Source organism: Mustela erminea, chromosome 19 (assembly GCF_009829155.1).
Source record: "Mustela erminea isolate mMusErm1 chromosome 19, mMusErm1.Pri, whole genome shotgun sequence".
In the NCBI taxonomy this organism is placed as follows: domain Eukaryota; kingdom Metazoa; phylum Chordata; class Mammalia; order Carnivora; family Mustelidae; genus Mustela; species Mustela erminea.
In genome coordinates this window covers 4,148,210-4,175,437 of record NC_045632.1, presented here as the reverse complement: position 1 = coordinate 4,175,437, position 27,228 = coordinate 4,148,210, and the positions used below count along the sequence as shown (strand labels likewise).

At 47.3% G+C, this 27,228-nt stretch overlaps 2 protein-coding genes across 2 annotated transcripts; one reads left to right on the top strand and one right to left on the bottom strand.

Moving 5' to 3' along the window:
* Window positions 1-2,676: 2,676 nt before the first annotated feature.
* CABP5 (calcium binding protein 5) lies at window positions 2,677-8,801 on the top strand. The gene is made up of 6 exons (XM_032326521.1): window positions 2,677-2,739; window positions 4,075-4,105; window positions 4,991-5,134; window positions 6,016-6,125; window positions 7,515-7,662; window positions 8,776-8,801. The coding sequence occupies exons 1-6, from the start codon at window positions 2,677-2,679 to the stop codon at window positions 8,799-8,801; spliced, it is 522 nt and encodes a 173-aa protein (XP_032182412.1).
* A 4,262-nt stretch (window positions 8,802-13,063) lies between these two features.
* Window positions 13,064-26,391, bottom strand: ELSPBP1 (epididymal sperm binding protein 1). The gene is made up of 5 exons (XM_032326576.1): window positions 26,313-26,391; window positions 19,799-19,936; window positions 16,411-16,557; window positions 15,212-15,370; window positions 13,064-13,221 (listed from the first exon to the last, which is right to left on the bottom strand). Exons 1-5 carry the CDS (start codon window positions 26,380-26,382, stop codon window positions 13,064-13,066), a joined length of 672 nt encoding a protein of 223 aa, XP_032182467.1. The 5' UTR covers window positions 26,383-26,391.
* Window positions 26,392-27,228: the final 837 nt, after the last annotated feature.

Sequence of the window (27,228 nt, the reverse complement as noted above, 5' to 3'; positions counted from 1 at the left end):
GCACCGTGTCAGGGTGTGTGCTGGGCTCTGGGGTGCAGCCCCAGGAGCTCCCACGTGGGTGGCGTGTGACAGGCCCCGTGCCAGCACCTTCCCATACGTTTCCATGGCGCTGGAAACATCCCATGTCCACACGGCCAAGCAGGACGGCCACCAGCCGCACCCGACCACTGAGCCATGGTGTGTTTTATTTCATTTTCATGAATTTTCCTGTAAGCAGCCACACGCTATTAGGAGACAGCAGAGACATGCTACATGCTATTAGGAGACAGCGGTGGCCTTGACCATGAATGTTAACTCCGGTAACCCGCAGTGGTCCTGCCAGGCAGGCAGTGGGGGGTGGGGGGCACAGAGCAGGGATTGGGCATCCAGGCCCACACTGGGGTTCTGACCCAGCAGTCCAGCTCCAGGCCCCATCCTTGTGGGAGACAGTCAGTGCAGTGACTGTGAGACCCCCCTCCCCAGCTCGGCGGCCCACCGACTGGGGACTGCTGATTCTGGGGCCTGAGCCGTGAGCTTTGGTCACCCATAGATCCCCAGCCCCGTGGTTCCTTAGGCACAGAACCCAGTCTTCCTGAGGAAAGCAGGGCAGGGGGCATGCTCTTTCTCCCCCAACACCTCTGCAGACCCCCATGAACACACGCACCCGAGCAGCCGTGGCCGCCTGGTGGCCCTCTGCCAGGGCTGGGCGGGGACGTCCTCACTCACCAAAGACCCTTGCAACAATTTTTATACCCCCATTTGACAGGTGGGGGCACTGAAGCAAAGGGATGGAAGTTAGTTTCCCTACATCCTCTATCTAGGAGACAGAGGGCCAGGATTCGGTCCAGGTGGTCTGCAGGAGGCCTTGTGCCCAGAGTGCCTCTCGGGGGGAGCCTCATGTGGCCCCTCGAGGGTGTGGAACCTAATCCCACAAGCAGTGAAGGTCTGGAAGTGACAAGATCCTGCCGATGGCTGGAAATGCAGATGGTGAAGGGATGACCCTGGGGTGAGAGGTCCAGGGGCTGGGGGCAGCAGCTAGAACATCTTTCCTTGGTGCAATGCTTCTAGAACTTGTCGAGACCCATCAAGGGCAGAAGGTGCTCAGAGCTGAGTCCTGGGAAGTGTGTGCAGAGCGGGGGAGGGGACAGGAGCACTCATTCATTATTGCGCATGAATTGAATATATAATTTCGAATTGTCACATTACTGATGATGTTCATTTGAATCACTTGATGAAGATACGGTCTGCTCGGTGTCCCCCCCTATAAAGCGACCCTCCTTTGCAATTAGCATATTGTAAGGGGTACCTTGTGCGATGTAAATAAATATTACCACACCTGGCACTCTTACTGCTGACCGTATGGATTCCTGGTTTCCTGTGTTACCCTGTATGCCCTGTTGTTGTTTATTTGGATTTTCAAATTGCCCCTGATATGGCCGGGGAGCTTCTTCCGGCTGACCTCTGTCCCTTTGCCGGGACCCCACAACTCTGTCCTTGCTTTACTGCCCAAGAGGTTTTAGGGTCATCTTAGACTTGCTCTTCCTGCTCCAGACGTGGGAGCATCCCAGTCTCCCAGGACTCGGGCCCTTTTCTTGGGGAATGGTATTTAGAAGTCAAGCCCCGGATGCTGGAGGTGTCCTCTTAGCTCGATGACACCCCCGTGCACCCCGTGACGTCTGTGTTTACTATTATGTCCCTCTCTCTGTACCGAAACCCACCAGTACAAACCCGTGCCTCTGATTCTCATCCCGATACTGCAGACTCCTCCTTTTCCCCCCTTTCTGTACCCATGAGGAACCTGATTTCCCTTTCTCTGTTGTAGAATCCCGCGTGCCACTCCTCTCCCTTCCGCGCCCCTACCCCGTGCAGCGGGACTGCCCTTCTGGCCCTGACCCCGCATCCAGGCCCTACACCGTGCTGCCCCCGTGAGTGGACATCCTAGGGACCTGCCTTCGATACCTTCTTAGCTGTTGCTGCTCCCGCAGGGCCCGCCAGGCTCCTCTCCCCATGCCCCAACACTGTGCCCCGCTGTCCCTAGAACTCCTCACTGTGGGCACCCCCTCACTCCCACACCCGATCTGAACTCTGGCTCCCTGTCCTGATTCCCTCCCAACCCCACCGGTAGAGACCCTCAGCACCTCCTTGGGCTTCCCTTCCCCAACCCCCTCGCTCGCTTGCCCTTAATTGCTGTGGGTGGCCACTTCCTGAAGTCGGACTGTCACTGGGCTTAGTGACAGCCGCTCCCTGAGGCCGTGGGCCATGTCCGCTACATCTTCACAGGCCTGGAGGCCGGCGGAGGCCCGGCTTGGAGCGAGCACCCTGCAGGCCCGCTGGAAAGCGAATCAATAGGTGCCCTCCGCTCTAATCCCCAGTTTCGAGACCATCCAGTTCTATTCTGGGGATAAAAGGTCAGAGGCTGAGACTGGCGCCCCCTCCACGTCACTCAAGCCAGATGGGGAGGCAGGAACAGCTCTGATCCCTCCCCATCCTCGGGAGAGATTTCTGATCCAGCTGTCACAACTCTCGGACACTGGGACCTGGACTGAGGGAGAGGCCCAGAGAGGCAGGAAGACTTGGCGAAGGAGTGCCAGGGAAGATAAGAAAGCCCAACCGCCAAGGGGGACGGGAAGGAGGGGGACAAGAAGGAGGGGGAGCTGCCTTGAGCCTGGTGCCCGGTGCCCCGTGCCCTGCCCCTCCATGCAGTTTCCCATGGGCCCCGCCTGCATCTTCTTGAGGAAAGGCATCGCCGAGAAACAGCGGGTGAGATGGCGGGCAAGGCAAAGGGAGTCCGGGGTGCGGGGTAAGAAGGGGCGTGACAGGTGCAGGGGCCGGGGGTCAGATGGGGGGCCCAGGCAGGGGGTGCATGCCTGAGAAGGTAGAATTCGGGGAGCTCGGTGGGCCAGTGAGGTGGGTGAGGGTGAAATCAGAAGTCAGCAGCAAAAGGGGGAGAGGGAGACCCACAAATAAAAGGGGAACTGGGGTGTCCCTGTTTGTCACCACCCATTCCTATGGACACCCAGAGCAAGGACGATGATGACACCAGGGGCCACTTCACCACGGCGCTGCTGCGTGCCCAGCCCTGCGCAAAGGGCTTTGCTTTCCCGCTGTTATTTCATCCTGTTAAGCCCACGAGGCCATCCTTGCGTTCCCATTTCACAGATGCAGACGCTAAGGCTGAGTCACAAAGCCCCTGCCTTACGCAGTTACTGAGTGGCAGGGTCCATTCAGATCTATTTGATTCCAGGGGGCTAACCTTTCCTTGTTAGGCTTTCAGATGATGGGTGGGGGGAGGAAGGAGATGAGGGGAGGGACAATAAGAGAAGTTGGGGGGGGCAAGAATAAAGGGAGAAGCCTGAGGCTGGTGGGGCTCCCCAGGTGGCATGCCACATACCCAGGGACATGGCGCTCAGATGGGAATGCTGGTCCCATGCAACTGAATGCTGGTCCCATGCAAACAGCTTCTAACCCTTGGGAGAAAGAATGGGGCCCGTGGGGAAAGAATCAAGGGGGTATAGTAGAAAGAATTTTGGCTCAGATTTCAAGTCTCAACCCTCACTGCACCTGACCTTGAGAAAGTGATTCAATGTCTTCCTGCCCCTGGAAGGGCTCTGCCACTTAGGAGCCATGTGACCTCTGGCCATTTCCTTAACCTCTCTGTTCCTCAGCTTCCTCTCAAGGAAGATGGGAATGCTGTTTGGTCCTACCTCCCCGGGTGGTTCTGAGATTTAAATGACATTGGCGCTCAGAGCACGTTAGCTGTGATTCCAAGCCTCGTTTTCTTGTCCCAGAGAAAGGAGGGGATTGGATGCCGTGGCATCGAAAGCCTCTTGCAGCACAATGGGAGGGATGTCTGTTCAGGAAAGACAGAGGGAGAGAGTTCAAGATTCCGAGATAGGAGAGAGGAAACGGGAAGTGATGAGAAAGAGGGCGAGAAGCCATCGGGGTGGGAGTCAGGATGTGGGAGAAGGAAGAGGAGGGCGGGGTGGGGAGAGACAGGAAAGGGAAGGGGTTGCTCGGAGGAGGGGACGCGTTTAGAGAAGTGGATATTGGCTCCCTGACCCTCTCCAAATTCCCTCTCCCTGCATTCCTTTCCAGGAAAGACCCCTGGGACAAGATGAGATCGAAGGTAACCTCTGTCCCCGAATGCCACCTCATTGTCATCCACCCCTAGGCTTCTCCCTTTGCATCTCAGGGTAGACCCTTTCCACGCAAGCTTCATCCCCCTCTCTCTTCCCACTCAGCCGTGATGTTGTACAACTCCTCATGCTCACTTAGGAGCCTCCCAAAGTGTTTAGAAGACATACCCATCCCTAAGTATCTCAGAGACCCAGGAGAGACACATGCATGAGATTTTGGTTTTTTGTTTATTGATTTTTAAATTTTTTTTATAAACATATAATGTATTTTTGTCCCCAGGGGTACAGGTCTGTGAATCGCCAGGTTTACACATTTCACAAGCACTCACCATAGCACATACCCTCCCCAATGTCCATAACCCCACCACCCTCTCCTGATTCACCTCCCCCCAGCAACCCTCAGTCTGTTTTGTGAGATTGAGTCTTTTATGGTTTGTCTCCCTCCCGATCCCATCTTCTTTCATTTTTTCTTTTCCTACCCCCCAAACCCACTTCCTCATATCAGGGAGATCATATGATAGTTGTCTTTCTCCGGTTGATTTATTTCACATGCATGAGTTTTAAGTTGAATCAAAAACTTGACTTTTCTTTTGGTGGTTTGGAAGCTTCGCATAATTTCAGCCCAGAATTTGGAGGACCGCCATGCAGTCGCTTTGCAGTGTCACGGATCATTTCTCTTGTACATTTTGGTCTTGCATGTTACAATCTCCAGCTACATTTCATACATCACTCCTTTTTGAAACTTTTGTTTTCAAAGATGCCTTCTCCTTTGCAAAGTCTCTAGTTGGTGACTCCCTGACGGTTTCAAGGGATGCCAGTTCCTCCCCATGGACTGTTTCAGGTTCCCCCAAAGTTCTTCTCTCTTAACTTTTCAGAGCTTCGGGAAGCATTTCTTGAGTTCGACAAGGACAGAGACGGGTTCATCTCCTGTAAAGATTTGGGGAATCTCATGAGGACGATGGGTTACATGCCCACAGAGATGGAGCTCATTGAACTGGGCCAGCAAATCCGCATGAACTGTGAGGCCAGGGCGGGAAGAACTGCTGGGAGTGGGGGAGGGCTGTGGTGGAAGGGGGAGGGATGTGAGGCTAAGCCAGAGAGAAGGAAGAGGGTAGGGGTCCCTAGGAGTCTGGAAGTAAGCACTCCAGGATGGACTCAGGGAGGCAGTGTTGGAAGTGGATAAAAGGGTGACTCTTCGAGGCAGATTTCAGTTCAAGACCCACTTCTATCATTTACTGATGGTGGTACTTTTGAAATGTGGAGTCAACTCCCATGCTTGAGTCTGTTTCTCCACCTGTCAGGCAGAGACGATGTCACTCCTTGTGGGATTGCGATAAAGGAGCTGATGCAGGTCAGGCTTAGCCTCCAGTAAGGGGTGATTTATGGAGGTCACAACCACAACCACCGAGATGCATTGGTAGAGGGCAAGATTGGAACCCAGTTTATCACTGGAAGCAAACTTGGGATGGATTTCAGAGCTCATTTTGAGAAGGAAGCTTGGACAAAATTGCTCTGGGCTTTGCTTCCAGGCGTACCACAGAGTAAATGAGGCTAGACATGGATGGGATCGTGTTCCTATCCGGAAGGGATTTGGCTCCCACTGAATTCACTCTCCCCCTTCTACAGACCAACAGATGAGTGAACGTAGATCTGAACCAATTAAGAGATTTGCCCAGGGTCACAGGGACAGCTAGTGAATTCCATCCCACGCACCCGATCCACCCTGGTTGGGATTAGAGGGACTCTGTGCCCAGGTTGGCTGAGAGGGAAAGTTCTCAGAAGGCAGGGAGATCGCAACAGTTCTCCCTGTTGAACAGACCTCCAGACCTCGAAGGGTCCAGTGGGGTCATGGGGGGTTGGTTCCTTGGCATCTCACTAGACCTGCCTCTTCTGTCCTCAGTGGGTGGCCGTGTCGACTTTGATGATTTTGTGGAGCTGATGACGCCCAAACTGCTAGCTGAAACAGCAGGGATGATCGGTGTCCAGGAGATGAGAGATGCCTTCAAGGAAGTGAGTTAAGAGTTTCATGGTGTCAGTGCTTGAAGGAAACCTCAGGGTTCTATGACTGGTCTTCAAGTGTAGACAGAACCCACCCAAACCAAGTTTTTTGGGAACTATAATGGGATGTATAGGGAAGGAAAATGACATCTTCCGAACACTTGCAAAGCACAAGGCCCTCTACACATACTCTCTAGTTTATACATCATATGGAACAGTAGGGGTAAGTGTGACTCCTTACCCCAGTTATGCATATGAGAACAATGAGGCTTATGGAATTTACAAATCTTACCCAAGTCCTGCAATCCCCAGAACACATGTTAGGACCTCTAATTTCCGTGCCCGTAATGGGAAGAAGGAATCCAATAATTTGAGATTCCACAGGGGAATGCAAAGAGATAATCTGGTTTAACCCACTTGTAGAGATGCTTTAAAAATGAGATCCAGGGAGGTGAGGGGCTTGCTGAAATTCGCTTTCATCCCCTAATAAAATGCGTTTCTCAGGAGCGCCTGGGTGACTCAGTAGGTTAAGCATCTGCATTTGATATATAGCAGGTGTGATTGAGGAACTCATTTTTTTTTCATTTTATCTAATTTTGATTACTTTCAATTCGATTATTTTTTCAATTTTCACTTACATTCAACAGAATATAAATTCAATTTGTGTGAATTTAAAAACAAATATGCAGTTCAGTTACTGGGAAACATTCCTTTCAGAAAAACTTGGGTGTGTGGTCTACCTTCTCTTTTATTAAAAAAAGATTTTATTTATTTGAGAGAGAGAGAGAGAGAGAGAGCAGGGGAAGAGGGACAGGAAGAAGCAGTCTCCTTGCTGAGCAAAGAGCCCAACACGAGACTTGATCCCAGGACCCCGAGATCATGGACTGAACTGAAGGCAGATACTTAACCGACTGAGCCCCCCAGGCGCCCCTGATTTGTTTTAAACAAACATGAACACAAGGCTCTGATGTATGGACCATGTGGGGATCCAGAGGACCAATGGAGGGGGCTGTCATGATGGTCCAGGCAAGAGATGATTGTGGCTTTGGCCACATTAGCATCAGCTGACTAGGGAAGGATAGTTAGCTGCCCCACCTGCTTGGGATGTAGAACATATGAAACATTCCGGTAGATCGGTAAAGTGTTTGCAGCATGGAGGTTTGAAAAGAGTTCATTGATTCAGCATACCAGGTGGCAGGCACTGTTTGGGGCTGGGCACAGGGCAGCGAATGGGGCAGTGAACAAGGCAGTGCTGATGATCACCTTCGGGGACCTGACCCACCTGTACACCATGTGCAAAAGCACTTATCTTAATTCCTGACCCACAGTTAACTGGTCAGTAAACACTGCTCTTGGGATTGTCGTACTTGTGGCTGACATCACCCCCCCTGCTTCCGTCAGTTTGACGCCAATGGAGATGGAGAGATCACCCTCGGGGAGCTGCAGCAGGCCATGCAGAGGCTCCTGGGAGAGAAGCTCACACCCCGTGAGATCTCGGAGGTTGTGCAGGAGGCCGATGTGAATGGAGACGGTACCGTCGACTTTGAAGGTGACGTTACATGGGGATAGCCACTGGTAGATGCTTAACCCTCTGAGCCACCCAGGCACTCTGACAAAAGCTAAATTCTTAACCCAATTTTCAAGTGCATCCATTGTCTGCCCCCCACCCACTCCACACTTCAGCAAACTCTCTCTGAGCTGCTGTGCTCTGGGGCACCCTTGGCCCCTGCTCTGTGTCCCTCAAATCCTATTCCTTTTTCCCTGGTGTTCCTTCCACTTCCTGCACCTTCCCCATCAGTGCATTCTTAGGTCTCATCTATCCCTTGGGAATTGGCACAGCAATGCTTCTGCCAAGAAGCTTCCCTTCACCCTTAGCTGGGTGTATTAAACCCCACTCTGTGGTCCTACAGACGTTTTCCTGTTCCTCTCCCTTCAAAGGGAGTAATCTCTGAAGACTTTCATGCTCTGAGTTGTGTTCGCCTTCCGGGCCATCAGATTCCTGGAGGGTGATGAGGGATGTTCTCTGAACCGTCCACTGTCAGTCGTCAGAGGGAAGTTTGGTAGATATTCATTGCATGACCACAACTTAGTAAACGTTTGCTGGATGCCTGCTGGATCTCGCCAGGCTCAGGTGTGCAGGGGACACCACTGGAAATCTGGACAAGGTCGGAGACAGATCCCCAGGCAGGGGAGGGACAGACTGACCTCAGGACCTGGGGGGGGCCCTGGAGCTCATCTGGCATGGAGTCACAGAGCAGTCAGGGGCACCCTGCCTTCATTCCAGGCTTTGCCACTCACCGTCCACGTGACCTCAGGCTCACTGGTCAGCCTCACTGACCTCTGTTTGCCTATCTGTAAAAATGGTATTTTCTCCTCCAGGATTAGTTGAAAGTATGAGATCAGATAATCACAGTTATTATTGAACACTTCGTGTGTCTTATAAGCATGATCTTGTTTAACCGTCTGAAAGACTATAGAAGGCATATGGCCGTCCTGTGACTCCCAGGTTGGAGATGAAGAAACTGAGGTACACCTTGAGGTACATCTGAGGGACTTGCCCGCAGATCCCCCATGGTTCCTGACACACACACACAGCAAGGGCTCAAAAGTAAAGCTGGCCGCCCTTACAAATATGCGTCTCACCAGGGACTTTTCTTTGCAGAGTTTGTGAAGATGATGTCTCGCTGAGAAGGTTCCAGAAGCCCCATACCCCCCTCCCTGGCCAACGAGGATCAAACATTTGCTGAGGACTGAATCCCCCTGGGCCCTTCCAGGAGAGAGGGTGGGAGGGTGCATGGTGATGGGCCCTGCAGAGAGAGCATGAGCTGAGGTTAGCCTGGAGCGGTCACTTTGTCCAGATAGCACTATGGGGTGAGGGGTAACTCTCTAGAGTGAGATTAAGAAGGAAGAGTCTACATACGGAAATGGATTGGGACTAGGGTTAGTGTCACTCCCCCAATTCCAAAGGTTAAGGACACCTTTTGACTTTTCATAATCCCCAATGCCTATGTCTCTTCCCCAGCATCCTCTTGGGTCCAACTCCTGAAAAAGTTCAGCCCGTAGTCCACACTTCCCCCCTTCTTGCTTCTAATCTCCTCAGTTTCTTTCTGCCAGTAAGAGGGGGCATGCCAATCTTGGGGCTACAAATGGGGTTCCTGATAAGACTGGGCTTAGAAATGGTTCATTAAAGAGGCTTTCAAAAGTGAGCTTAGCCCGTTTTGTTCATTTCTTAGAAGCTCAGTCTGCTTTTTCCCCTCTAGCCTCCTACTTCCTTTTCCTTGTGTAAGATTCTCAGGCCACTGAATTAAATCATAAATCTGGATTACCAAGGTTTAGGGCAAGCTGATCCCCAGGGGAGTTAATCCCCTGCAAAATGTCATCAAGCAAAGGTGGGGGGGTGGGGGGGATGGGGAGTTCTCAAATTCCAGCTCAGCCAGGTGGTGTGGAAACCATTCCTGAGAACCCCAGCCCCCCTGCATTGGGCCATACCGGGCACTCTGGGATATGGCCTCTGTTAGGAGGGGCGTCATGCCAGTCCCCACACCCTGACACTGACCTGTGCCCTGAAACCGGAGGGTCTGTTCCTCCTCACCTCTACCTGAGGGCAGGATGCTCCAGGAACGCCAGGTCCCCAAAGTACAAGATTTGTGTCCCACCTTCCAGAAAGTTTTCCTCACATCTGAAACCCACTAAGTAGATGTATATAATGGGTCATCCAGTTCAATAGCCTCGTTTCCTAAAATTAAAATTTTGTTTTTGCCCTTCCTTCCTCCCTGTCTCCCTCCCTTCCCTCCGTCCCTTCCTCCCCTTCTGCGCTGCATTTATTCAACAGTGATATATGAAGTTGTTGCTGTAGGTGCTCTTCCAAGCATGGGGCTCCCATGATGAATGAAATACACCAATCCCCGCCCCCCTCCCAGATAACTTACATTATAAAGGGAGGAAACAGACACAGAACAAAATACATGATTAAATATAATCCTAGTTAGTATGGTAGAAGTTGGTAAGAGATATGGAGAAAAACAGAGCAGGAAGGTGGTTTAAGGGGTCTGAGAATGAGCAGGAGTCCCCATTCCATGTAGGGACATCAGGGAGTCTACTGAGCACCAGGGGCATATCCAAAGGAAGAGCACTTCCAACACAGTGTAGAGCAAATGCAAAGGCCCTGAGGCAGGAAGGTAGTTGGCTGTGTTGGAGGAATGGTGGGAAGCCATGGTGGTCGGACAGAGGTAAGGGGGTGGATCAGGGTTAAACCATGATGATGCAATGTTCTAGATCTGCACTGTTATGGTAGTCACTCACCACATGTGGCTACTGAGTTTTAAACCTGGTGAGTGAGGCTGAGAAACTGAATTTTATTTTTATTCTGCTAAATCAACATTTTATCACCACTGATTTTATGAATGATGTCAGGAGGGCAAGGGGAAGGGGATTCCGCATAAGCAAGGCACAGAAGCTGGAGTCTGGAATAGGGCAGGGGCTGGAGTGTACTGAATGAGGAGGCAGAGGCAGAAAGTGTGTGAGGGAAGGCTGGAGACAAGGACGAGGCACATGTAGGATCTGGGGGCAGGAAGGCCAGGTTTCCTGTGGCATGTTTGTATGTGACTGGTGTGTGGTGGTTCTTGAGCCATCGTGGAATGAGATCTTCGGGCTTCTCCAATGTCTATGCAATGTCATTTTAGACAATCAGATTGGTACCGTGTGGCTGAATGGTTAAATCTATCCCCGATGTCTGCAGGCAGTGTGGGATAGTGGTCACAATTGCTCAGTGTTTTATGAAAGAAGAGGAGGGGCAAGAGGGGGGAGGGGAGAGGGAGGAGAACAAGAACACGAGGATGCATCTGGGCTCACAGGGAAACAGACTCTGTAATCAATTACTGATGTCTGCCACTGGCATAGGGGAAGGATAGTCAAGGTAGGATTGCAATGAATTTTCTTTTTTTTTTTTAATTTTTTTTTATAAAGATTTATTTATTTATTTATTTGACAAAGATCACAAGTAGGCAGAGAGGCAGGCAGAGAGAGGAGGAAGCAGGCTCCCTGCTGAGCAGAGAGCCCGATGCGGAACTCGATCCCAGGACCCTGAGATCACGACCTGAGCTGAAGGCAGCGGCTTAACCCACTGAGCCACCCAGGCGCCCCTTTTTTTAAATTCTTTATTTAAATTCCTATACTGTTAACATATACTGTATTATTAGTTTCAGGGGTAGTATTTAGTGATCTGTCAGTTGCATGTAACACCCATTACATCGAGTGCAATGACTTCTCTACATTCTCTACCTTCTGTTTACTTACGAATGTATTTATTACTGATTTAACAAGTATCTACAAATGCTCCACCCAAATCTACCATTTCCCAGAAAGAGAGAGCAGGCTGCAGTTCCTTCCTTGGGCTCCTGGGCTGAGAATCTGACCTCCCCCCATGAGACTCACCAATGCCGTCACCAACGCTTCCTTCACCACATTCCTGTCCCTCCCCATCTCTCTCATTCCAAGAGGTACAAAGGGCAGCCCCGGGGTCAACTGTAGGCTCCGTTATTGGTGGTTATGCCACATTTCCCCTCTGTTTTTCACAAAGGACCAAGTGATCAAGCAAAATGGCGAACAAGGTATTTCTAAAAGCGATTAAACTTGAAAGACTCAATGAAAAAGACAAAGCAGGTTCTAAACTTGGTATGTCCGTCTTCCACTGAAGATATTTTTCCTCCCCTGGAAAATAAAATCACAAGCCGGCATTCAGGTAAGAGGTATGCACTGACTCAAAACACAATGTGAATACCAAAGTACTGTATTGGTTTTCAAGACTGAGTCAGAAGATGAGGAGCTGAGACACCCCTGCCCTTCACCTGGCTCACAGGGGCTGGAAAACACTGACCGTGAGCACCTCAGCCTCACCTCTGCTAATAGGTTTGGTGAAAGAGGAGCCTGAAGAAGATAGTTGTGCTCTGGATGTCCACTAAAAATGTTCTTCTTTCTAGCCACAGCCTGGGGATGACTTGTGGGTGTTCTTGGTTTGGGTTTGGGTTTTGTTTTAGAGGAAAGAGAGAGAGAGAGAGTGGGGGGGGGGTGGATGAGGGGAAGGGAGCACAGAATCCAACTCAGGGCTCAATTTATGACCCTGAGATCATGACCTGAGCCAAAATCAAGAGATGCTTGACTGACTGAGCCACTTAGGCACAACAACATGTGAGTGTTTTTAAATATCCACCCTGTTAGGATGGTACCCAGAGCCCCAAGGCCACTCCTTTGCCTCTCCTCTACTCCAGGAAGATAATTTTCATGGCCAAGCCAAAATTCAGGAGTCATCCATAAGCCACATGCGTCCTAAGGGTATATAGTGCTAGAAACATGAGAGTTGTCCCCACATCTGAGGGAAGGGCTTCTGTTTGTGTTTAAATCCCAGAACCAGAGTGTTTAGGTCAGTAGAACCATGCAGGAGGTATGGAGAGTTTCCACAGGCCTTAGAATACTGAAGCCAGAGGAAAGAGCTAGAAGGGAGAGTGAGGTGGATCCTGCGGAGAGATTGGAAGACTTATGCATGGAGGTGGGGGAGGGACCCACATGATGGGGAGCAGAAATGACCCCACCTTTTCCTCCACTGGCTACTTAGTGATGGGGTTAGCAGATCAACAACCTGGTGCCATGTCCTCTGGGGACTGGAGAAGTCCTGGTGGTTTCCTTTCAAGCCCATCTTTTCTTCTCATGCTCTAGAGAAATTCTGTTTTTCTTGCACACCCAAGGCCTGCTGGTCCTAAAACTTGGCATGGTAACTTTCAGGGTCTGAAAGAGTTCGTCCACCTCCTTCTAAGTCAGGAAGCTGTCCCAGTCTCTCCCTACCCCCACTTCACCTCATCTCTGGGTCGTGGAGCTCATCCTGTTGGGAACCACAGTGAATCATGCTGGAAGGACACTGCACTGCCCAGGGGTACATTACGCATCTCACCTTTGCATCAACAATACACCCAGGTGCGGTCCCGGTCATAGTCATAAGATGTTGCACACCACATAAGGTTCTGCTTTGTTCCTTTGTTGGTACAGTTAAAATAATTCTTGTTTTTATAGTTGAATGGGAAGTGGCATGGAAACCCAGGAACCAAGGAGGAAATTCCTAGGGAGAAGAAAGGATAGGACAGTGGTTATCCCTGTACCTTTACACTGTGGTGAAGTCTTAGGCTTCAGAGCCCACCCTAAAATCAAAATTGAGTCCACAATACCTTTGCGTGTGTTGTTTGGGTGCTGCTCAGAGGCTCCCATTAGTAGAGAGAAATGCTGACCCAATCCTAAATCTCACAGAGATTTTCTTCCCTGGGAAGCTATTTGAGTTTAGTTCCATGGGGTGTGGAATGGGGAACAAGGACAGAGTGAAAGCACAAGGGGTCCTGGCAGGGGGAGAGACAAGGACAACATCATGTCACCAAGGGAACCAGGGAGCGGAGCGGAAAGCACGGAGAGGACGTAATACAGGGGCTCCTCTTTAACCCCAGATCCTCAGTGTGTGAATCCTCCACATGCTAAAATTTATTTGGAAGCCAAATCAGTACTGGTGGGGTTTCTGTGGCCGTGTGTGGACACATAGTGCCCACATTCTTAGCTGAAGCCCGGCAAGGTGCACCCTGCCTCTTCTGTGCAACTCTCATGCTGTAGACCAGTGTAGTGCTGGAGAGCTGTCCAGGGTCCTGACATGCAGGCAGGCTGCGATGTGCCTTGTGAGGAAATGTTATATTACATTTACAGACAAATGTTCTATTTTCCTTCCTTAAGGGCTTCTGCCCCGATCATCCACCAAATCTACATTTGTTCTCCTTTGTTAGCAAAATTATCCAAAACATGCAATGGCACCGAAAGATTGCCACATGACCTTTTCATGTCCTCCTAGAGTATTGTCTGAAGAGTCCCTAAGAGTCACCTGATTCTCCAGCTCAGTGTCATCAAACTTTTTCTAGAAGGACCAGATGGTAGGTATTTTCAGCTTCGTGCCTCATACAGTCTCTTTCTTTTATATGGGTCCTAAGTAACAAATTTCACATACTTTTGCTTGTCACAAAATACCATCCTTCTTTAGACTTTTTTCAATCATAAAAAAAAATGTAAAAATGATTCTTAGGTTGGGGAACAACAACAAAAAAAATTGGTCCAGCTCTGGCCCATAGGCAGGATGGGATTCACAGACCCCTACTCTAGGGAAACAGGGAACTTCATCTCACTTACTACCTGCTGTTGCATTTGTTGGAGGCTTCAACTCTGGAACGTGTAGAAAACTGATACATTGTGAATGATTTTTGTTCCATAGAGATGCCAGTAACTTCTGTCTGGCAGGCAAGATAACCACAAAGGTTTGCTTACCCATTAGATGTTAATGGATTTGGTAGCTAACTTAACAATCTTGCTTGCACTCAACATTCTTCTCTTCACTGACTTTATGTGTCTCTTATAATGTCCCCTGAATTAGCTTCACTATCCTTCTAGTTCCCTTATTAATAGCTTTCTTTTTTCTTTAAGTAGGCTCCATGCCCAGTGTGGAGCCCAAAGTGGGGCTTGATCCCATGACCCTAAGATCAAGACCTGAGATGAGATCAAGGGTTGGATCCTTAACCAAATGAGCCACACAGGCACCCCAGATTTTTCTTTAAACCTTAGGAACATCTGGGTGGCTCAGTGGGCTAAACCTCTGCCTTTGGCTCAGGTCATGATCTCAGGGTCCTGGGATCAAGCCCCCCATATCGGGCTCTCTGCTCAGCAGGGAGCCTGCTTCCCCCTCTCTCTACCTGCCTCTCTACCTGCTTGTGATCTCTGTCTCTCAAATAAATAAATAAAATATTTTTTTTAAAAAACCCTTAGCATGTGCTTACTCTTTGTTTGTATAAGCAAGTGTTAGGTGTTTTGCATTTTGAAAATCTGACACTGGCTCCCTTCTCTTGGATCTTCAGCAGCCTGTACTTTGCCTGTCACACAGTTGCATTGTTTATGCTCTTTGCCCATCAGATCCATGAGGAAGAGACCCTGAATTACTCATCACCAATATGCCCACCTCCCAACATATGCTGAGTAGATGGATGAAGAAACCCACCCGTGCCCACCCAGTCCCCTTCCCCGGTTACTTGTGTCGGCGCAGAGGCTCCACTTCCCATCCGCATCCATGTTCTCCGTGGTTGGGCACCAGAGTTTGTTGCTTTCATTTTCAACACACTCAGAGATCGTGCTATTTCTGTAGATGGAGGGGAAGATGCAGGGCTTGCTGAAAGAATTTCCCCCATACTCTGAAAATAATCATGGAAAGGTCCCAGGGACGAGAAGAGACAACAAAAAGAGCTTCCATTTATCACACATGAACGAGGCACCACGTTTTAACTCATGAAAGGCAACATAACATTAAACACACCCAAACGAGTTCCTGGTGATGTTATCAGGTCTACTTTGCATACAAGGGAGAACCCTAACTGTCAACCACTACACGGTTTACTGTCTACTTGAACAGAGGCTTTGTGTTCTACGGGCTTCATCAACAGAGTTATTGTGAGATTTAAGGATAAGGGTGGTAGGGTCAAGGACACACGTGATGGATGGCTAGGCCAAGGATAAATTAAGGTGTTCTGTGTGATTAGGATTTTTTGAGAGCCAAGGGAAGAACATAGTGAAGATTTTATGAAGGAATAAGTGTGCTCCATGGATAGGTGCCTCACGTGAATCTTCATCCCAATGGAGGCAACACTACTTAGTGAGAAACATGGACATCACCGCCATATGGACTTGAATTCAAATCCTAACTCTGACATCACCTAGGAGTGTGACCTTGGGCAGGACTTAATTTTATTGCAACCATTTATTGAATAGAGAAGAAAATGGCATCTAATAGAGCTTCCATGGAAAGATTCAATGGGAGGTTATATGTAGAGGTCATGGATCAGAGTCTAATACAGAGAGGGCTCTAGAATGAATGGAGGTCATTAAGAAGTGAAGAGATTATTAAGGTGAAATGTTAAGGAAAGGTCCAGCACTTGGTGAATCTGTTTATTGGCAATTCTGGCAACAGAAACACTTGAAAACCAATGTGAGCCCATGGTTTTTATTCTCAGGACAACTGGATTTTCCATGCTGACATTGGGGTCTTGGGGGAATGTGGCCTCAGGACATTCTTGTCTCTTGTGGTTGTCCTAATGTACTCTCCAAGAAGGCATTTGGTTCCTAGAAGACTGTTCCCATTCTTTGGCTCTCCCCTGTGCTCCCCATCCCCTCAGGAGGATCATTGTTATCTCCCCTCCTTCCCACCAAACACCCCATCCCTGCGCCAGTGCCTCACCATTGATTTCACAGTATTTCCACTGCTGTTTCTCATCAAAGCTGGAGGTGACAGAACACCACAGCCTTCCAAAGAAGCTTCCCTCCATTATGCAGGTGTTATGGGACCTTCCTCGATAGATGAAGGGGAAGATGCATCGTGGGTAATCTGTACAGGAAGAAGCCCATGAGTGGTTTCACTTTCTCGGCCATTCACGGGACAGTCATCTAATCATCCTTCCATCCGAAAAGATTTTATTCACTCATTTCATCAAGCATTTCATAAAGAAAGCCTTTTCCTGTACTTTCATCCTCAAAACTTCCCCAACGAAGTTCCCAATCTCAACCATGGTGTCCCCACCTGCTGTACAAACAACATACTTCACTGTGTCTTAAAAATGAATCTCTTAGAAAACGACCTATAGGAATCAAGTCAAGACAAAGAATTTTGATGGTTTATGACCAACAAATAAAGCCAAGACCTTGACATACAAGGAATGCTGCCATTACCAAAAAGAAAAATTGTCAAATGTCAGAGAATCAAATACAGTAAAATTATCATCTAGGTGCTGGTGTCTTATGGCAACTTCCATAGACAGATTGAATTTCCCACCACAAATGTAGGGCTACAAATATAGTTTGTATTTGTTTATAATGCTTATACAAATATAAACATTATGTTTATAGTGGGTGGATTTACTCACACTAAGTGAGGGAATCAGGGTCATTTGGAAATGATGGAGGGGTTTTCATAGACGAAGGGATGAAGGAAGACTTGGGGCAGGTGGCATTTGAGAAGAGGTTCTCACAATGTGGAGAAACCAACCATGCAAAAACTGGGGATAATTGAGGTCCAGACAGAAGGAATAAACGTGTGAGAGTTCAAAGACAGGAAGGAGCTCAAAATACTCAGGAAGCATGTCAGTCAGTGTCGCTGGAGCTCAGCAGGCAAGGAAGGGAGGGGAAGATGGGGACAGGAAGGGCAAGGTCAAGTGGAGCTTTCCAGACCAAGGTGAGGGGTCTCCTCATCTTGCCCTCCTTCTTCTTGCCTTCCTCCAACTCTCCCCACTCCTCTTCTTCCTCTTTCTTCCAGTTGAGTCGTAGGAGTTCTTTTGGATATTTCAGATATTAACCCCTTATCAGATACATGTTTTGCAAATACTTTCTCCCATTCTAAGGTTGCCTTTCATTTTATTGATGGTTTCTTTCTCTATACTGAAGCTTTGTAGTTTGATGTGGCCCCACTTGTTTATTTTTGCTTTTGTTGCCTTTGATTTTGGTGTCAAACCCAAAAAATCATTGCCAAGACTGATGTCTCACAGATTACTCCCATGTTTTCTTGTAGGAGGTCTGTGGTTTTACATCTTGTGTTCAAGTCTTCAATTATTTTGAGTTGATCTTTCTGTATGGTGTAAAACAGGGTCCAGTTTCATTCTTTTGCATGTGGCTATGCCATTTTCCCAACACCACTGTTGAAGAGATTGTCCTTTCCCCATTACATATTCCTGGCTCCTTTGTCATAAATTAATTGACCATATATGCATTAGTTTATTTCTGGACTCTCAATTCTGTTCCATTGATCCCTGTGTCTATTTCTATGCTAATACCATAGGTTTTTATTACTCTAGTTTTGCAATATAGCCTGAAATCAGGGCATGTGATACCTCCTGCTTTGTTTTTCTTTCTCAATATTGCATTGGCTATCCGGGGGTCAGGATATTCCTCTAAGTGTGCTGGTGAGCCACAGAGGGCATGAGCAGGGAGGTAGCCTTGCCTGACTTCACATCCCAAAAAGGTTTCTTTGACTGATATGCGGAGAATCTATTGGAGGGAGGTGAGGGGGATTTGGGAAGACTGGTTAGGAAACATTGGTGGGCAGAGTTGATGGTGATTCAATAAGGATGGAAACAGAGGAAGCAGATGCTCCCCAGAAGCTGAAGCTAGTATCTATTTTGAAGACAAAATTAAGTCTAGTTGGTGGGTCACCTGTGGGGTGGGAAGGAAAGAATTAGGGATGACTCTGTTCTTCTATTTACACAGTAGTGGCACATTGTCCTTATTGAGGAAGCCTGCAAATGAGCAGAAAAGCGTCTGCACAGTAATATATGTTTAAGTGATATGAATATTGTAAGCTAACGTCACTAGGGATTGCCATGGATATCTGTTTCTGATCTCCATGTCCCACTCACGAGAAGCATCCTGTGAGGCAGTACTTAGAAATGACCATGGAAAACCGCTTCCCCACCACTATTCACAGGGAGTGAGATACCTGCCAGTATGGGTTCAAAGAGCAGTACTTGGTTCAGAAGCCAGATGTGAGGGAGAAAATGCAAAAGATGCCTTCATCTAATAGGAGCCCTTGGTGACATGGCTGAAGGGGTTAAATCAAATGCAGGTTGTCGACTCTCAGGGCCTTGACTGTGTCTAGTTATGCAGTTCTGGCAGAGTTTTGTCCCCTTTTGTACATCTTATGCATGTTTGGGGACATGTTCCAGAATTCAAAAAAAAAAAAAAAAAACCTCTAATTTTCAGGTTCAGTTTCTGCCAGTTGATCCTGATTTGCATTGTTTGAGCAATATTTTCAGCCAGGGATAGTACTGCTTCCAGGTCTGGTTTGGTTTTTTCTGTGTAATGGGGCTTCTTTGTAGTCATTTTTAGCTCTTGCAATCAAAGAGATTCTGCTTGGAGGTACAAGAGTCTGGCCACTTTCTAATATCTTGTAGGTTAAGTAGGATCATGGGTGCTTAATTGCTTTATAACAATTTTGCTTCTTTTTAGTTCTCTTCTTCTGCAGTTATGGAATTATGTTGATTTATTTTGAGGTTAGGAATTTAGAATAGGTAATGTTCTTTATAAATTTTATTTCAGGATAGTAAAAAGGGTGTTATATTTATTATCAAAAGGAGAATTCGATCTAAGAGAGTCAAGAACAGTGGTACAGGGAAAAGTAGGTTCTAAATGTTCAAAACCTGGTTACTAGTAGGAACAATTAAAATGTCCAACAATAGGATATTGGTTAAAACAAAATGCCCTTTGTCCCGTGCACAAAAGATAGAAATCATACAATTGCAAAAATGTCTTGGGCTTTGAGAAAAAAGTAAACAGAGTCTCTTAAATCCATTCTCTAATCCCTTATACTTTGTTTCTGTTTTTCCTTATTAATTTAGAAAATCAAGAAAGAGACAAAGAATACAGTGGTTCAGAGAGCTCCATTTTCAACACTATCGTTTTTAACATCATTACCCCATTATTAGCATCCAGTGCTTGGCCTCCTGCAGCATTTCTAGGCACACAAACACATATCGTAACTCGTGTGCAAAAATATGATCATATTATACAAATCCACACATTCTCTTTTGTGACCCATCATTTGAGGAGGCCTCCTGAGGGGACAGCATGGCACTACTCACCGTCCACCATGCAATACTTCCACTGCCCATCGTAAATGGCTCTGGTTGCACACCAAGGGGAGAGGCTATTGGTTTTGATGCAAGAAAAGTAGGAAGACCCCTTGTAGATGAAGGGAAAGACACATGAATCTTTCTGATCTGGAAGACAGAGAGACAAAACAGAGGGGCTTCATCACAGTCAAAGAGCCAAGGATGAGTTTTGGTTTGGTTCCCATGGGGGGGGTGGTCTGAAGGCGACATGTGGAGTCTTAGCATCGAGGTTTCTTGTGACATATAAGGGCATGTCCAGCTTATGTTGAGACCAAGAGTACAGGGAAGGAGTCTCATAAACCATGAAAACAACCAGGATAAAGTTGTCCTCAGACCAGCAGAGCACCATCAACATTACAGCAAACACATCTGGTAAAGGTCATAATATCACGGTAGGTAATGGAAGGACACACATTAACTAATTCTGAAAAGCAATTTCATTTTGCAGTGCTCTTTTCAATCTTTCTGATGACAAAAGAGAAAACTTCATTTTAATGCTGCTATTTCTCTACCATGTCTCTAATTTTGAATAATCTCCCTTTTAACAACAACAAAAAGAGGGCAGGACATGAGCTCAAAGCTGTATTGGGGCAATAGCATCTAGTAGAATCTAATAATAGGATTTTGTTTTCACAGTATTTATTTTTGTTTGCAATTTCTATTTATGGCAAGTAGTAGCATTTTTACAGATTATAGACCTGATGTTAACTATCCTTTAAAATAAGGGTGTTGAGGCGCCTGGGTGGCTCAGTGGGTTAAGCCTCTGCCTTCAGCTCAGGTCATGATCCCAGGGTCCTGGGATCAAGGCCCACATCAGGCTCTCTGCTCAGCAGGGAGCCTGCTTCCCCCCTCCTCTGCCTGCCTACTTGTAATCCCTCTCTCTCAAATAAATTTAAAAAATCTTTTAAAAAAATAAAATAAGGGTGTTAAAGTGAAGAAGAGATCATATCTAAAGAAGAAGGTGGAGCCAGTGATTCTGGGGTGCAGATATGGCAAATGTTGAGGAGGTGGTACTTGGATGAGGAAAGTTAGAGAAATGCAACCCTTGGCCTTTGTATTCCTCGGTGTGAGCACAGGGACAAAGTCTTTGACGCAGTGTATCCTTGGAAACTAGAACAGTCACTTGCTCATAGAAGATGCTTAAGAAAGAACTGACAAAATGAAGATGGAAGTTCAGAAAATGCCACATGAAAAAAAAAAGCTAGACAGATTTCTTTAATGCAGGACTCATCAGAAGGGCCATTATGCAAATGAGAACTAAATTAGCAAGAGGCGTATGGAGTATCTTAAATTGTCCTTTTCCCCAATCCCTTGATAGCTTTGGAGAATAATGTTCCCTGAAACATATCTTAGGAAATTCTATTCTAGGGGCGCCTGGGTGGCTCAGATGTTAAGTGTCTGCCTTTGGCTCAGGTCATGATCCCAGGGTCCTGGGATCGAGCCCTGCATCAGGTTCCCTGCTCGGCAGGAAGCCTGCTTCTCCCTCTCCCACTCCCCCTGCTTGTGTTCCCTCTCTCACTCTCTCTCTGTCAAATAAATAAATAATATCTTGAAAGAAAGAAATAGAGAGAAAGAAAGAAATTAAAAGAAAGAGAGAAAGAAATTCTAGCTCAAATTCTTCACATCATGGAGAAGGAAGTAAAGACCCATGTAAGATAAGGAATCATTTCAACTTAATGCCTTTTTTTTTTTTTTTTGAGCAGAACTAGAACGAGAACTAGAATTTTTTACCTAATGGTTCAAAATCATAGCTTTTCTCTTTGCCTTCATCCTGTCATTCCCTCCTCCTCTCTCTTTTTCCCTCCCACAAGGATATAACAAAGGCTTACTATGATAAAGACATTCTGATAGGTTATGTAGTGTGTGTGCATGTGTGTGCGTGTGTGTGCGTGTGTGTGTGTGTGTGTGTGTTCCTATTCCAAACACGGTGAGACAAAGCTTCCATGGACTCACTAAATGGGTTCCTAGCTCGAACCTATTTTTTGACTTTCTTATAGTTAGGTGGGGTCACGTGACTCAGTTACAACTCATGTGGGTGGAAATGATGTTAGCTACTTCCTTGCTCCCAAGCAAACCTCCATGCTCCTTTCTTCTGTCAGCTGGATATACAGCCATGGTTCTCAATGGAGAAGAAGACATTAGACAAAGTTTGGAGGCATTTTGGTTGTTACAGCTGGGAGAAGGGGATACTGGTAGGTGTGCTCCTGGTATCTACTGGGTAGAGGCCAGGGTTGTTGCTAAACTTCTTACCATGCACAGGTTCCACAACAAAGCCAACTGGCCCCAAATGCCAACAGCGGCCAGGTTGAGAAACTCAGATAAAAAGGACGACCCTGCAGAGAACCTTGAGGCTCTAGGGGCTGGAGGAGCCATGATACAGAAGGATCCTGTGTCTCTGAATCTCAGTGAAAGACGCTTCCCACCACACATCCACATCGAAGTGCTAGCTGAGTTTGATGTGAACTCTACTGAGTTTAGCCACTGACGTTTGGGGATAGTTAGTCTGTTACCAATACAGATGAACAAGACATCCTCTCTACCTTCAACCTAGTAGCCCCGTCTCTTCTGGATCAGATTCTTAGCCTGTATGATCTGACCTAAGCCATCATAAGGGTGGATGAGGGATGTCCTGGGAGGGGGTGGAAAGGCAGACCTCAATCTTTGAGCTTCGCTGGTGGGTTGACGCAAGTAGAGGCCTTGAACTCACATTGCGCTTTCAACCTCTGGGTCTCAGAAATTTCTGGTCTTGGTTTTATACAGTTGAAATCAGTTAACATTTGGAAAGTGCTTAGAAGAGCACATGACTGCTACCCAGCGAATGTTAGCGATCGTCACCATCACCGTCATCATCATCATCAATGATTCTCAGTCAGGGACACCACCAGAGCATAGGATGCTGGTGGTGAAGCGAGGGCAGGCAGATGCCCCCTTGACCCAGGATTAAGATTATCCTTGGGAGTTGTTAGTAAGAATCAACACATAATAGATACTATTAGCCATCTGCAAAGTAACCCAGCAGATGGTCTGATCTTCTTAACTGGGTTGAAATCCTCTCTAATCTGGGCCCTGCTGACCTCTCTGTTCTCACTGTCTGATGAACATTTCCTCGACCTTCCTCCACGCTCTTTCTTGTCTTTGGCATTTGGCTCATGCCCTCACCCTGCTCTTTTCTTTCTTCCTACCCTTATTCCCCATTACTCAACCACACGACTTGGTTCAGTCCAGATTAATACTCTTCCACACTCTTCCAATACTCTGAGCCAATCTTTATCAATATACTTACCAAATATTCAAAGAATACAGTTATCTGTTTCCATGTCTATCACTCCCGTTCGCTGCGAGGTCTCTGAGTATAGGGCATAAGTTTATTTACTGCCATGTTTCTGACACATTGCACGGTGCCCAGCCTTTGGGAATCACTCAATAAATGTGTACTGAATAAGTTAACCATAAATATGTGCCAAGTCTCGCCACAAGAATATGGGGGTGGTCTCAGGAAGGTAAGACCAGAATGAGACAAGAACTGGGAAATCTGGCATGGTTCCCTGTCTGAATAAACTCTGGGTTCTTAGCCTTTTGGGTCTCCTCAGTTCTTGTGAGAAGCCAGACCCTCTCTCAGGAAAACGCTCATACTTCCCTGCGGCAGAGACTGCTGTGGATTCAAAACCAGCTTCATCTTCCTCCCAAACGTACTGTTCAAAGCCACATTTCCCAGACTCCCTTGCAACTAAGCATTCTGTGAGTTCAGGCCAGTGGAAATGGGAGAAAGGAACAGATATCACTTCCTGGCCAAAAAAAAAAAAAAACCTCTCTTCCAAGATTATCACACTCTTGGTTCTTGTCTATCAGCTGCAAGCAAAGAATCCACACAGCACCCCAAAGCCCTCGGTGATGGTGGAGTCCCATGGCAGAAGGTGCATGGACCCCTGCTGACCAGACGCACTCTCACTGGGCTTTATAGGAATAAGAAATAAAATGTTTCATGTTAAGCTGCTGACAGTTTGGAGTTTGTCTGTTTCAAGATTTATTCTCACTACCCTGATAAATACACACCTTTTTTTTTTTTTATACCAATCTGGGATTTCATGGACTCTAGTGCCTGTCCAGTGACCTATATTCCAAAGATATTAGAAATCTCTGGAATAGAGAATGTGATCATTGAAAAAAAACTACATGGGGGCACCTGGGTGGTTCAGCCATTGGGCGGCTGCCTTTGACTCAGGCCATGATCCCAGGGTCCTGGGATCAAGCCCTGCATCGGGCTCCCTGTTCAGTGGGAAGCCTGCTTCTCCCTCTCCCACTCCCCCTGATTGTGTTCCCTCTCTCACTGTGTCTCTCTGTGTCAAATAAGTAAATAAAATCTTTTTAAAATATTATTTAAAAAAAAAAAGAAGAAAAAGGGCTTCATGGGATCCAAGGGCATGAAAATAGGAGTGTTTCTTGAGGGAGGCCCGGGTGGCTCAGTTGGTTAAACCTCTGCCTTCAGCTCAGGTCATGATCCCAGGATCCTGGAATTGAGTCCCTCATCAGGCTCCCTGTTGAGTGGGGATCCTGCTTCTCCCCCTGCTCCTCCCTCTGCTTATGCTCTCTCTTTCTCTCTCTCTGACAAATAAATAAACAAAATCTTTAAAAAAAAAAAAGGAGTGTTTCTTGAGCCTATCCAAGGGAGAGGGCTTGTCAGGTGAAAAGGATATTCATTGTGGAGAATTGTTTCACCATAGCTTGAGTGAACTACATATAATCAGGGTATCTCTTGGTTCTGCTTCTGTGTTTACCATATGATCTTTGGGGAGCTGATTTAGATTCCTAGATATATTAAGAGCATGGACTCGCACCCACTAGAATGGCTACTGGTTTTTGGTTTTTTTTTTTTTTTTGGCAGAAAACAAGTGTTGGCAAGGATGTGGAAAATTTGAAACCTTATGCCCTGGTGATGGGAATACAAAATGATGCAGCTGCTTTGGAAAATAGTGTGGCAGTTCCTCAAAAACTTAAACACAGAATTACCATATGACCCAGCAATTCCCTTTCTGGCTATATCCCCCAAAGAATTGAAAGTGGGTTCTCTTGGGGCGCCTGGGTGGCTCAGTCATTAAGCGTCTGCCTTTGGCTCAAGTCATGATCCCAGGGTCCTGGGATGGAGCCCCGTGTCAGTCTTCCTGCTCAGCATAGAGCCTGCTTCTCCCTCTTCCTCTGTCTGCCGCTCTCCCTGCTTGTGCTCTCTCTCTGTCAAATAAGTAAATAATTCTTTTTAAGTGGGTACTCAAGGAAGTACTTGTAACACCCAATGTTTATAACAGCATTATTCACAATAGCCAGAAGGTAGAAACAATCCAAGTCCATCAATGGATGAGTGGATAAACAAAATGTATGTGTATGTGTGTACACACACACAGTGAAATATCATTCGACCTTAAAAGGAATGGGAATTCTGACAGCTGCTGCGACATGGATGAATCTCGAGGACACTATGCTCAGTGACACAAGCCAGTCACGATAAGACAAGTACGATTTGGGGCACCTGGGTGGCTCAGTGGGTTAAGCCGCTGCCTTCGGCTCAGGTCATGATCTCAGGGTCCTGGGATCGAGTCCCGCATCAGGCTCTCTGCTCAGCAGGGAGCCTGCTTCCTCCTCTCTCTCTCTGCCTGCCTCTCTGCCTACTTGTGATCTCTCTCTCTGTGTCAAATAAATAAATAAAATCTTTAAAAAAAAAAAAAGACAAGTACGATTTGATTTCACTTTCATCAAGTATCTAGAGCGGTCAAATTCACGGAGACGGAAAATAGAATGGTGGTTGGCAGAGCTGGAGGGAGGGCAAGTGTGAGTCGTTTAATGGGTACAGAGTTCCAGTTTTGCAAGCTGAGAAGAGTGCTGGCTCTTGGTTGTACAACAAAGTCAATGCTGTTCTACTGAACTGTGTGCTTCAAAATGGTTGAAATAGTAGATTTCAGGTTCTGGGCATTTTACCACAATCTAAGAAAAAGAGTGGAAGATCTGAGTTGGAGTCTGAGGACTCAATCTATTGGAATTATAGACACCCCTCCTTTTATGTAGAGAGAGAGGGAGACTGAGCGTGTGAGTGGTGGGGGAGTGGCAAAGGGAGAGGGAGAGAATCCTAAGCAGGCTCCATGCCCAACTCACAGCCTGACGCGGGGCTCGATCTCATGGACCTGAGCTAAAATCCAGAGTTGGACGTGTAACCAACTGAGCCACTCAGGCACCCCTAGAGCCCCCCTCCTTTTAATTAACACATCTGCACTTCCTTACCATGTGCTGACCGTCATGAAAGATGCCCGTGTCCATTATAGCCCCTACCCACTTACCTTGCTTCCCACATTTTCAGTTATCCATGGTCAAGGCAGTCCAGAAGCAAATGATTCTCTGTTCTCTATCTCCTCTCTACCTGACTCCAGCAATCTTTGCTTTGGCCCCATTCATTCTTTCTGGTTTCCAAATCCTCCCCATCATTTTCCAGTATACTCACTTCCACTTGTCTCAAAGGAGTAGAGGACGAAGGTCGTCCATCCCAACAGGTAACTGGACCATGGGTTCATCTCAACTGGCCTCTCCTTTCTGGTCTCAAGGAAGGAAAAAAATTTTTTTTAATATTTTATTTATTTATTCGAGAAAGAGAGAGTGTGTGTGCCCAAGTGGCGGGGGCAGGGGCAAAGGGAGAGGGAGAAGCCGACTCCTCTCTGAGCAGGGACCCTGACACGGAGCCAGGTCCCTGGACCCCAAGATCAAAACCCGAGCCGGAGGCAGATGCTCAACCGACTGAGCCACCCAGCGCCCCAGGAAGACAAAAATTTTGCTCCTATGTGTTCCTTCTTCTTCCACTAATTCCAGGGTTTGGTGTCACACATGCCATTTTACTTCCCACCCCTAGAGGGCAGTGAAGAATAATTTACTCTTACAGGAAAGAAAAAATATATCCACAGTCATTACGGAGGGGTCCTTGTGCTGGGAAGGAGAAACATAGTATTCGCTGAGCACCAGGCTAGGAGCTCAGCGAATACTATGTTTCTCCCTCCCAGGCTAGGAGCTCAACACACACTATGAAATGAAATGATAGCTAGTTTAATCCCATTTTACAGATGAGGAAGCTGAGGCTCAGAGAAGCCAAGTGATCTGCCTCAGTTGGTTACACAGCGAGGAAATGGCAGGATTCTAATCCATGTAAGTGGCTCCAAAGGCTCTACTCATCATGGGGGTCTTAACAGTAGCCTTAAACCCTCCTCGTGCTCACACCCACCTCCAGCTGGATATTAAAGTACCTCAATGATCACCATTTACCATCCTCCCCAGCCTTAACTTCTGCTACCTCCATTTGCCTCTGTGCCCTTTCCTTAATGAAACATAGGTGTGCCGTTCTCCACAGAAACAACAACCCAGGGTTGGAA

Coding starts and splice junctions, on each gene's coding strand:
- CABP5 (XM_032326521.1), top strand. CDS start 2,677: ATGCAGTTTCCCATGGGCCCCGCCTGCATCTTCTTGAGGAAAGGCATC. Junction 5,135..6,015: donor CCAGCAAATCCGCATGAACT/GTGAGGCCAGGG, acceptor TTCTGTCCTCAG/TGGGTGGCCGTGTCGACTTT. Junction 6,126..7,514: donor TGAGAGATGCCTTCAAGGAA/GTGAGTTAAGAG, acceptor TGCTTCCGTCAG/TTTGACGCCAATGGAGATGG.
- ELSPBP1 (XM_032326576.1), bottom strand. CDS start 26,382: ATGAACCCATGGTCCAGTTACCTGTTGGGATGGACGACCTTCGTCCTC. Junction 15,371..16,410: donor GAAATACTGTGAAATCAATG/GTGAGGCACTGG, acceptor GATTATTTTCAG/AGTATGGGGGAAATTCTTTC. Junction 13,222..15,211: donor GAGCCTCTGCGCCGACACAA/GTAACCGGGGAA, acceptor TCTTCTCCCTAG/GAATTTCCTCCTTGGTTCCT.